At 39.7% G+C, this 12,252-nt stretch overlaps 1 protein-coding gene across 2 annotated transcripts in view; it reads right to left on the reverse strand.

The window, feature by feature from the left end:
• Positions 1–12,252, reverse strand: part of EYA2 (EYA transcriptional coactivator and phosphatase 2) — a 256,403-nt gene that overhangs the window by 82,986 nt on the left and 161,165 nt on the right. For both annotated transcript variants that reach the window (XM_032606781.1, XM_032606780.1), the window contains exons 6-7: positions 8,399–8,466; positions 6,734–6,911 (exon numbers count right to left, since the gene is read on the reverse strand). In XM_032606781.1, the coding sequence (XP_032462672.1) occupies positions 6,734–6,911; positions 8,399–8,466 (246 nt within the window). The remainder of the gene's footprint in view (positions 1–6,733; positions 6,912–8,398; positions 8,467–12,252) is intronic.

A 12,252-nucleotide genomic window follows, 5' to 3' on the forward strand; every position in this document is an offset into this window, starting at 1 on the left:
TTGTATAGACATAAGCTTTCTTCTTATGAGAGAGCATGATTACTAGGATATATGGTAAGTCTACGTTTGACCTTTTTTTAAAAAAAAAATATTTATTTGGTTGACCAAGTGTATTTCTATATGCTAACAACAAGCAGTAGGAAATAGAATATTTTTAAATGCCATTTACAGTAGCATCGAAAAATATGAAATATTTAGGGATAAATGTGACAAAAGATGTGCAATACTTGTACCCCTAAAACTACAAAACACTACTTGGAGAGGTTAAAGAAGACTTCAGTAAATGAAGAGATGTATCTCATTCACAGGTCAGAAGACTTACTATTGTTAGATACCAATTCTCTACAAATTGATCAAACACAGCCTCTGTCAACATCCCAGGCTTTTTTCTTTGTAGAAACTGCCGAGTTGATCCTGAACTTCATATGGAAGCACAAAGGACCTAGAATAGCCTTAACAACTCTGATATAGAAGAACAAAATTAGAATACTAACACTACCTGACTTTAAGACTTATTACAAAGCCGCAGTAATCAAGACAGTATGGTATTGACATAAAGATAGACTAGACCAGTAGATTAGTAGATCCGTGGACCAGCATAGAGAGTGCAGAAATAAACCACATGTATATGAATGTTTTTGACAAAGATTCAAAAGCAATAAAGGATAGTCTTCTCAACAAAAGATGCTAAAATGACTGGATATCTATATCCAGAAAAAACTGTACTTCAGTGCATACCTCCATGACATGCAAAAATTAACACAAAATAGAGCATAGACCTAAATATAAAACTTATATAAGAAAACAGGAGAAAATCTTTGTGCTTTGGGGTTAGGCAAAGGATTCTCATATATAAAACTAAAAGCATGACCCAAAAGGAAAAAATATTTGATATAAATTGGACTTCATGAAAATTTAAAACTTTTGCTCTTCAAAAGACACTATTAGGAGAATGAAAAGACAAGTCACAGTCCAGAAGAATATAATTGCAAAACATATATATGATAAAGTAAGTTGTATTAGTTAGAGGTCTCCAGGGAAATAGAAGCAGTAGGATATAGATGTAGATATAGACAGATAGATATAGATGATATAGATAGAGATTTATTATAAGAATTGACTCATGTGGCTGCGGAGGCCAAGAAATCCCACAATCTGCCTTGCGCAAGCCAGAGAACCAGAAAGGCCAATATTATAATTCGGTCTGAGTCAGAAGGCCCAAGAACGGGGAGTTCCAATATCTGAGGGCAGGAGATGAATGTCCAAGCTCAAGAAGAGAGAATTTGCCCTTCCTATGCCTTTTTGTTTTATTTGGGCCCTCAACAGATTGGATGCCCACCCACATCGGTTAGGGCAGCTCTTCTCTACTCAGCCTACTGATTCAAATGCTAATCTCTTCTGGAGATACCCCTCACAGACACACCCAGAAATAATGTTTTACTAGCTATCTGGGCCTCCCTTGGCCCAGTCAAGTTGACATAAAATTAACCATCCAGAATATATTTTTTAAAACTCTCGAAACCAATAATAAGAAAACAAGTGACCCAATAAAGAAATGGGCAAAGTACTTGAACAGACATTTCACCAAAGAAGATATAGGCATGGCAAAAAAAGCACATGATTACGATGCTGAGTATTAGTCATCAGAGAAATGCAAATTAAATCATCAGTGAGATACTACTACATACCCCCTAGAAAGGATATAATTATAAAGATTGACCATATAGCAAAGGTTGGCAAGGTTGCAGAGCAACTGGAACTCCCTTAACTGCTGGTGGGAATGTGAAATGGTACAACCACTTTGGAAAACAATTTAGCAGTGTCTTAAAAAGTCAAACGTAGGGACTTCCCTGGTGGTGCAGCGGATAAGACTGTGCTCCCAATGCAGGGGGCCTGGATTTGATCCCGGGTCCAGGAACTAGATCCCACACGCGTGCCGCAACTAAGACTCTGCATGCCACAACTAAGGAGCCGGCGAGCCAAAACTAAGGAACCCACAAGCCACAACTAAGGAGCCCACCTGCCGCAACATCCTTGTCTTGTTTCTGGTCCTAGGGGGGTAGCTGTAGGTTTTCTGTAGCTGTCCTATTTTAGTCAGTTTAGGCTGCTATAAAAAAAAAATACCATAGACTGGGTGGCTTAAACAATAGAGATTTATTTCTCACAGTTCTGGAGGCTGCAAAGTTCAAGATCAAGGCTCTGGCCAGTTTGGTTCCTGGTGAGAATCCTCTTCTTGTTTTCAGATGGATGTCTTTTTGCTGTCTCCACACATGGTGGGGAGACAGAGAGATATCATCTCTCTTGTACCTCTTCTTATTAGGGCACTAATCCCACTTTGAGGACTCCACCATTATGACCTAATTACTTCACAAATACCCCCACCTCCAAATACCATTACACTGGGGATTAGGTCTTCAACACATAAATTGTGGGGGGAGGGATATAAAAATTCAGTCCACTGTATGCCTTTTTCTGATAAAGGAAGTTCCTTTCTACCCCTAATTTGGAATTTTTATCAGAAACAAATGATAGATTTTGTCAAATGTTTTTCTGTGCATATGTTGAGATAATCTCTTTTTTTTCTTTCGAGTTACTTAATATGGTGAATTACATTAATTTTCAAATTTTAAACCAACTTTGCATCATTAAGATAAACCCCACTTAGTCATGATATAGTATCCTTTAATATACAGTTGGGCTAATTTGCTAACATTGTGTCTAGAAATTTTGTATCTATGTTTATGAGAAATATTGGTCTGTTGTTTTCTTTTAATGTCTTTGCCTAGTTTTGGCATCAGGGTAATGCGTTCCTCATAGAATGAGTTCGGAAGTATCCCTGCCTCTTCAATTTTCCTGAAGAATTAATGCAGAACTGATATTTCTTACTTAAATGTTTGGTAGAATTAATCAGTGAAGACATTTAGGTCTGGCAATTTCTTTATGGGAACATTTTTAACAAAAAAAAAATTCAGTTTATTTAGTAGATATAGGCCTATTTCTTCTTGAACAAGCTTCAAAAGTTTTTGTCCCACAAGGAATTTCTTCATTTCATCTATGTTGTTGACTATTGCATTGTTAGCCTTCTAATACCTGTAGGGTCTGTAGTGATGTCACCTCTCATTTTATTGGTAATTTATATGTTTTCTTTTTTCCCCATATCAGCTTGTGTAGAGTATTATCAATTTTATTGGTCTTCTCAAAGAACCAAGTTTTGGTTTCAATGATTTTCTCTATTGTTTTTCTGTTTTCAGATTTTATTGATTTCCATTCTGATCTTTGTTATTTCCTGTCCTCTACTTACTCTGGGTGTAGTCTGCCTTTCTTTTTCTAGTTTCTTAAGGTGGAAGATAAGGTGCTTGGTTTAAAACCTTTCTTCTTTTCTAATATAGGGATTTAGTGCCACAAATTTCCCTTTAAGTACTGTGTTAGTGACATTCCATAAATTTTGATATGCTGTGTTTTCATTTTCATTAGGTTCAAAATACTTTTAAATTTACCTTTGATTTTTCCTTTGACTTGTGATGTATTAGCCAGGGTTCTCCAGAGAAACAGAACATATGTGTGTGTGTGTGTGTGTGTGTGTGTGTGTATATATGTGTGTGTATGTGTGTGTGTGTATACTTATATATATGGAGAGTTATTATAGGAACTGACTCATGCAGTTACAGAGGCCAAAAAGTCCCACAATTTGCCACTTGCAAGCTGGAGAACCAGGAAAACTGGTGGTATAATTTGGTCTGAGTCTAAAGACCTGAGAACAAGGGGAGCCAATGGTGTAACTCCTAGTCTGAGACTGAAGGCCTGAGATCCAGGGGTGGGGGATAAGAAAGGGGCCCCCACTGATGTAAGTCTTGGAGTCCAAAGGCTTAGAACTAGAAGCCCCAATGTCTCAGGAAAAGATGAATGTCACAGCTTAATAAAAGAGACAGAGAGATCACTCTTCCTCTGCCTTTTTGTTCTATAAGATGAGCCCTCATTGGATTTAAATGATGCCTGCCCTCATTGGTGGGGGCCATCTCCTTTACTCAGTCTACTGATTCAAATACTAGTGTTTTCCGGAGACACTCTCACAGACACACCCAGAAATAATGTTTAACCAGCTGTCTGGGCATCCCATAGCCTGGACAGTTGACACAGAAAATTAACCATCACACATGGGTTATTTAGAAGTGTGCTATTTTGTTTCTGACTATTTGAGAATTTTCCGAAAATCTTCTTGCTATTTATTTCTAATTTAATTCCACTGTTTTCAGAGAACACATTTTGTATGCCTTGAAACCTTTTAAATGTAATGAGACTTCATGATTTATGGCCCAGGATATGTCTATTTTGGTAAATGTTTCATGTGCACGTGAAAAAATGTGAATTTTGCTGTTAAGTGGAGTGGCCTATTGTCTGTTACATCAAGTCTTTTCCCTCTAGTTTCCTCCCTAGAGAAAATGACTGTTAACAGTTTTTTTTGCATCCTTCCAGAAATTTCCTATGCAAATATAGGTATTAAACTATACTTATATTGAAAAAAAACTCCAGGATCATATCACGCACATAGTTCTGCCACTATCATAGTTTTTCACATATCACAATAGCGCAAAGAGAGATCCATATTAGTGAAGATATAACTAGCTTACTTATTCTTTTTAACAGATGTATAGTGTGCCAGTGGTGGATACGCCATCATTTATTTAACCTGACTCCTATTAATGGATATTTACGTTGTTTTCAGTCTTTTGCTATGGCAATGCTCAAAAAATATTCTTTTAATTTAAGTCTTTGTATCTATGTGGGAATTTATCTTTAGGATAAGTTTCTAGAAGTAGAATAACTGGGTTAAAGAGTACCTGCATTTTCAATTTTGTTAGATGCTGCCAAATTGCATGAAAGAACCTTGCAAGTTTCTTCTTGAGAGATTAAAAAAAATTCCTCCTTCTATTGACTGAGGGAGAAGATCTAAGAAATTTAAAATATACTACAACTTCTTTTTAGATAATTTGTAACATACTTAAATGCTTAAAAAGAAAAAAGTCCTCAAGCAACCACTACTGATTTGTCTTTTCTCTTGAGTAACGTCAGATGTTCAGATTTTGCCCTCTCCATCAGCGAACTGCCCTGCAATCATCTGCAAATTGTTGGGGCTTAATGTAACTGTTAATGCATGTCGATGCAGATGGTGCTGTGGCAGGGCTGGGGGCCAGGGAGGAGAAGAGCATTAGGATACCATATCCGGGCAACGCAAAGAGTGAGCATGATCTGTCGGTAAGATATAAACCTCTTGAGCCTCTGGAATTTGGAACCAACCACTCAAGCAGATCCTGGATAATTTCAAAAGTGGAGTTTTTATGGGAAATTTTAAGAGAGTGCATAAGCGTGTGCCTATGTGCGTGGGAAAACGAGTATGCTTAAATGTCGTTCCTTTATAACGGACACTGGGGAGAAGAGGCAAGAGACCTCGGTTATAGCTGACAATTATTTATGTCACTAGATTTTATGTGAGCTTGTTAGACACACAGTAAAAACCATCTCAACCACTTATTGTTGAACCTTAGACCAGGGGATAGATGAAGAACAGGGGGAAACAATAAAGAAAACTTTCAACGACACAAAATGAGCCTTTATGCTCACTCCTGATGGGGAACGAAAACGACCTTCCCACACGACCCAAATTCCCGGGAAGTAAGTCTTTGGAATCCAGTTCACCATCAAATTACAGATAGATAGTAGCGTCTATTGGAAGATTTCCTGCTTATATTTCATTTCTGAAACCAGTGTGTCGAGGCCACATTGTGAAAAGCAGGATGGGCAAAGATAATTCAGGATTATGACAAAGAAAAGTTTGTTACACTTCAAACTCTTCCAAGGAAGCAATTTGGAAATTGGAATGTGGGTATTAGGCATTTATTCTATACTCTGGGATGAGGTCACAATGACCAAAATCAATGCTCAAACCCTAAACGTCCTTCAAAGTTGACTTAAAAATGCTTGGCCACATTGTCTCCATTTGTCACCAAACCAATATTATCTAACTCACCCCAACTGATGGAAAAAAAGCAACAGCTGCACCAAGAACTTCAGGAACAAAGAGGTGAGTCTTCACTATTGTTCTTCCTCTAGCCATCAACCAAAAAATATTTATTGAATGAACATTCACAAACCATCATGCTCGTTCAGCTTCTACAAAGCCCCAGAAACAGGAGGTTTCAGAAAAGAAGAATAAAATGCAATGATATCTACTATCATTGGATGTTCTAATTTATGGCTGTCATGTTATTTAGTGGTGACGAGCCTAAATCATCTCATAAAAGAGAAGACATGTGCATAGCAGATTTACGGAACGAATGAATGAATCCGTAGGCTGGCAAGTTAGTCGCACAGTGATGTACATCACCAAGGGGCCTGGATGTGGAGTCGTGTGTACCCTGTCTGAACGGGGCAGACATTACTCAGCTCCAGACAAGCATTGTGACTTAATAAGGTGGACCTAGGGTGACCAGATCTTCTTTCAAGAGAAGGCAGACATTAGAATTTTTAGGTAAAAATCTGTAACTTTTAAACATGGGTGCAATTAAATACACACACACACACACACACACACACACACACACGGAAAAGCCAACAAAAGATGAAGTTAGCTCTTGGGTGACCGGTTCATTACAACTGGGACCTATGTCCAGTCCATCCTTCATATAAGAGCTCAGACCACAGCCAGGAATGACCACATGACAGTGACTGTACTTACCACCAAGCGACTCAGAACTCTGGCTGGGGACGTTGTGAGGTTCCTCCTGCAGGACGTATGTGGACGTGGAGAGGGGAGAGGAGCAGATGCTGCCGGCCGGGACGTAAGGAGGGCTGTAGGACGAGCTGTAATACTGGGAGTACTGGCTTTGTGGGAAGCCGGGGTAGGAAGGATAGTCCTGGAGAGGGAAACCCACGAGGAAGGCTGTCAGGCTGATGTGGGTAAGGGGCCTCCCGGGCTGGGTCTGTTGTGTCTCCCCACTATTACAATAAAAGCTCTATGAGGGCTTTTATAAAAATAAAAGCTCTAGGGGCTCTTTATAGAATAAAAGCTCTAGGGGCTTTCCCTAGAAGCAGACCTCCAAGACGAGGATTCAAGTGCAAGTAGCGGATTTGGGGCGTGAAGGAGAGACCAGTTGGGGAGTGGGGAAGCGAGACAGCAAAGGGGAGAAGGGAAGGCAGCCAGCACAGGGGCTTCTCCAGTGGGAACTGGAGCTGAATTCTACCAGGGAGATGCTAGGGTGGTAGAAAACACATCTCAGAAAGATCTCTCCCAAGGGGCAAGGGAGCTGGGGTATTTATATACCAAGTCCAGCCAGTCTTTGCTTGAGAGCTGCTCCCAGGGAACACTTAATTCCCTGGCATTTCCTGCCTGCTGTATACATTGGTTCCAGAAAACACCCTTGGGCCCAGGGGTGCAGAGCCTGGCAGCTAGAGGTCAACAGGTGGACCCTGAGGGACATGCACGTGGCCCTGACAGCATCCGTCTTGGTCACGGCTGTGCTGGGCACGTATGGGCACTCAATAAATACTGGAAAAATTAGTGAACAAATGAATGAGTAATGAAGACCACATACACATACCCCGGAGACTAGGTGACATTTTAGGTTCACGGTGGGGGAGGGGGTGTTGTGCAAACACAGTAGTGCCTACACAGCATTAGGGATCCAGAATCTCCCGTGAGGGAGTCCTGGAGATGAAATCGAAGAATGCCAATCTTCTTTATCAAGCTTTGCTTAAACCGACCAGATCGTCCAACTCCCTGACAACAGTCATTGTTTCAAATGTTCAGCCCCACCACAAAGCAGTGCTTCTCCACCCTGCAAGCAGCTCACGGAAGGTTCTTACAGGAAAGGTGCACCAATAGTGCACAGAGTTCCCGTCCACCTTTAGTGGGTTAATTCTTAATTCACTCTCTAAGTGAAACCAAGAGACTCAGACTATTAGCCAGCATCCATCCATCTTCACAGTGCTGACTAAATTGAATCTAACAAGGATTTATAAAGCTCCCACTCTGTCGGGCACTCGACACTGGGACGCAGAGGCGAAGAAGATATAATTTCACCCTGGAGAAGCTTGGGGTCTGGTGAAAGACCCCAGGTTATTGCATCCATCCATCCCAGATTCAACAGTCAATGGGTGTCTTAGACTCAGATCAAGATGGAACATATAACGCAGTCCATGTCATCTTGGAAATCTGCCAGCAATTCCAATTTCTCTGCCTCTACACTGTATCTTTCCAACGGCTGTTGGTACAGTCTGGCCCCTGTGTTCTCCAAATCCAGGGAATCAGAGACACGGTTTCTGGTAGGGCTCATAGGTACAAGGGGGCTCTCTGTGTACCTGGATTTAAGGGGACTACTTAAGGGTGGGGAGCTCTGCCTACCTGGTGCACAGTTCCAAAGCCAGCTGCGTTGGTCAGTCCATTTGCTCCTTGATAGATCCCTGCTGTGCCTGCAGGAAGGAGGGACAGATGAGGTTTTTTACAGTCAGAGAGGGACATGGAGGAGAAAGACACAGCAGAAAGGTGGGGTCTTTGAGGTCCTCCGACAGGTTGGGATGCAACCTGTGACTCTGGCAACCTCTCTGAACCTCAGTTCTCTCAACGAATTAATGAACAATGTGAATAATATTTTAATTAATAATAAATTAATAATATTAATGAATAAAATATAAATAACACCTTCAAAGGATTCTGGTGAGAAATAAATGAGAGTGCACCCAACACAGTTTCTGGTACTCGATAATTATGTTTTAAAACTTATTTATTTAAAAAAATTGTAAATGTACATAACATGAAATTTACCCTTTTAACCATTTTTTAAAAAAACTGAAGTATAGTTAATTTACAATGTTGTGTTAGTTTTAGGTGTACAGCAAAATGATTCAGTTATACATATATGTATCTATTCTTTTTCAGATTCTTTTCCATGATAGCTTATTACAAGATGTTGAATACAGTTCCCTGTGCTGTACAGTAGGACCTTGCTGTTTGTCTATTTTTTATCATTTTAACCACTTTTAAGTGTATTAAGTGGCATTAAGTACATTCACGACGTTGTGCAACCGTCACCACCATCCATCTCGAGAACCTTTTCCATCCGGCAAAACTAGAACCATGTGCCCATTAAACAGTAAGTCCCATTTTACCCCCTCCCCTCAGCCCCTAGCAACCACCATTCTACTTGCTGTTTCTATGAATCTGGCTACCCTAGGGAACTCATATAAGTGGAGTCATACAGTATCGATCCTTTTGTGACTGGCTTATTTTACTTTGTATAACGTCTTCAAGGTTCATCCATGTTACAGCACGTGTCAGAATTTCCCTCCTTTTTAAGGCTGAATAGTATTTCATAGTGTATATACATCCCATTTTTATCCATTCATCTGCTGATGGCCACTGGTTTGCTCTTACCTTTTTGCTGTTGTGAATAATGTTGCCATGAACACAAGTATACAAATGTCTCTTTGAGACCCTGCTTTCAATTCTTTGGGGTATATACGCAGAAGTAGAATTGCTGGGTCATTTGGCAATTCTATTTTTAACTTTTTGAGGACCCGCCATACTGTTTTTCCACAGTGGTTGCATCATTTTACATTCCCACCAGCAGTGAGCAAGGGTTCTAATTTCTCCACATCCTTGCCAACACTTATTTTCTGTTTTTTTTAATTGTAGCCATTCTAAAGAATGTAAGGTGGTAATAATTATGTTTTGAATTAAATGAATGAGTGTAATGACTTCTCCTCGTTGAGCTTCAGTTGTCCCACCTGTAAAATGGGGATAAAAGTGATACTACTACTACTATTACTACTACTACTAGAAGATGCTACTTAGTGAATGAATGAGTAAATGAATGAATGAGTGTGGTGTCATTTCAGGTAGGGTGGTCAGGGAAGACCTCTGAGATGACATTTGAGCTGAGCCAGGAATGATAAGAGGAAGCCAGTGATGGAAACATCCTGGGGGAAGAGCATTCACAGACACTGAGGTCAAAGACCCTGAGGTAGGGATTAGCTTGACAGGTTAAAGAAAGAGCAAAAGGGTCAATGGAGCAGGAGCCCGGAGAAAGAAGAGGGCGGTGACAGCAATAACAGCAGTGAGCTCGTGTGTCAGGGCTTCTCGTGGGGAAAGTGAGCGGAGAAAAAGGTTAAGTAGCGTGCTCAAGGCAACAGAGATAGTGAGTGACAGCCGCTGGGGCTGGAACCTGGGCAGTCTGGCTCAAGTCTGCGTTTCCAACGTGACTCTAGACTGTCATTGCTGCTTCTTTTTAGAACTGTTTTCTGGGATATAATACTATACCATTATATACTATACCATTTATATACTATACAATTCCTCCATGGTAAAAATGTCACTTTTTAAAGTAAATCGCTGTAATTGTGCAGCCATCACCACGATGCCGTTTTAGAACATTTCCATCACCCCCAAAGTGCCCTCTGCCTGTCTGTAGTCAACCCCCACTCCCAGCCCCAGCCTCAGGCAGCAGTTCACCTGTTGCTTATTCTAGAGTTTGCCTTTTCTAGATATTTCTTAGAAACAGGATCATTACAACATATATTTGTGTCTGGCCTCTTTCCCTTAGCATCGTGCTTTAGAAGTTCATCCGTGTTGTAATATACATTAGTAATTTATTCCTTTTTATTGCTGAACAGTATTCCATGCTATGGATGGACCACATCCCATTTTTGGCTCTTATGGATAATGCTGCTATAATTATTTGCATACAAGTCATGTGTGGATATATGTTTCCATTTCTCTTGGGAGCATCCCTAGGAGTAAGATTGTGGAGTCACGTGGTAAGAGTCTATTTCACTTTTTAAGAAATGGCCAAACTAAAAAAAAAACCCAAAACACAAAAAAACAAAACCCAAAAAAACCCCAAACAAACAAAAAAGGGAATTCCCTGGCAGTCCAGTGGTTAGGACTCCGCACTTTCACTGCTGAGGGCCCAGGTTCAATCCCCAGTCAGGGAAATAAGATCTTACAAGCTGCGTGGCACAGCCAAAAAAAAAAAAAAAAAAAATGGCCAAACTGTCTTCCAACGTGTCAGTGCCCCTCTCCATTCCTACCAGCAATGTGTGTTTTATATTCCCACCAGCAATGGAAGAGAGTTCCAGTTTTCCAGCACTTGGTATGTTCAGTCTTTGTGACTGTAGCCATTCTAGTAGGTGTGCAGTGGTATCTCATTTTGGCTTTCAGTAGCGTTTCTCTAATGAATAACCATGTTGGGCATCTTTTCATGTGTTTATCAGTTATGCCTCTTCTTTGATGAAGGTCCACTCAAATCTTTTTCCCACTTAAAAAAAAGTTGGGCTTCTCCTCTTAACAGTGAATTGTAAGAGTTCCTTATATGTTCTGGAAACAAGTTCTTTATCAGACATACAATTTACAAATATTATCTCCCAGTCTGTAGCTTGTCTTTTCATTTTCTTAATGGTGTCTGTTGAAAAGCAAAGCAAAAGTTTTAGTTACCAATTTTTTATCATGAATCTTGCTTTTGCTGCCTAACCCAAGGTCATAAAGATTCTTTCTTATGTTTTCTTCTAGAAATTTTATAGTTTTGGGTCTTACATTTAGGTCTATGATATAAGGTAAGTTAATTTTTGTGTACAGTGTGAGGTAAGGGTCTAAATTAATCTTTTTGCACATGGCTATCCAGTTGTTCCAACACAACCGTAAAAATTTATCCTTTCCCTCACTGAATTACTTGAAACCTTTATCAAAAATTAATTGACAATATACAGAATTGATAAACAACAAGGCCCTACTGTACAGCACAGGGAACTATATTCAACATCCTGTGATAAACCATAATGGAAAAGAATATGAAAAATAATATGTATATACATAACTGAGTCACTTTGCTATACAGCAGAAATTAACACAACATTGTAAATCAACTATACTTCAATAAAATTTTTAAAAGTTAATTGACAATAGATGTGAGAGTTTATCTCTGGACTCTATTCTTTTCCACTGAGATATCTATCCTATACGAATTCCATCCTGTCTTTTTAAAAAATTTTTATTTTATATTGGAGCACAGTTGATTAACAATGTTGTGTTACTTTCCGGTGTACAGCAAAGTGATTCAGTTATACATATACACGTATCTATTTTTTTCAAATTCTTTTCCCACTTAAGGGGGAACAGAATAATAACTTAGGTTATTACAGAATATTGAGCAGAGTTCCCTGTGCTACACAGTAGGTCCTTAATCCTGTCTTGATTACTGTAGC

This window comes from Phocoena sinus, chromosome 15, assembly GCF_008692025.1.
Source record: "Phocoena sinus isolate mPhoSin1 chromosome 15, mPhoSin1.pri, whole genome shotgun sequence".
Taxonomy (NCBI): domain Eukaryota; kingdom Metazoa; phylum Chordata; class Mammalia; order Artiodactyla; family Phocoenidae; genus Phocoena; species Phocoena sinus.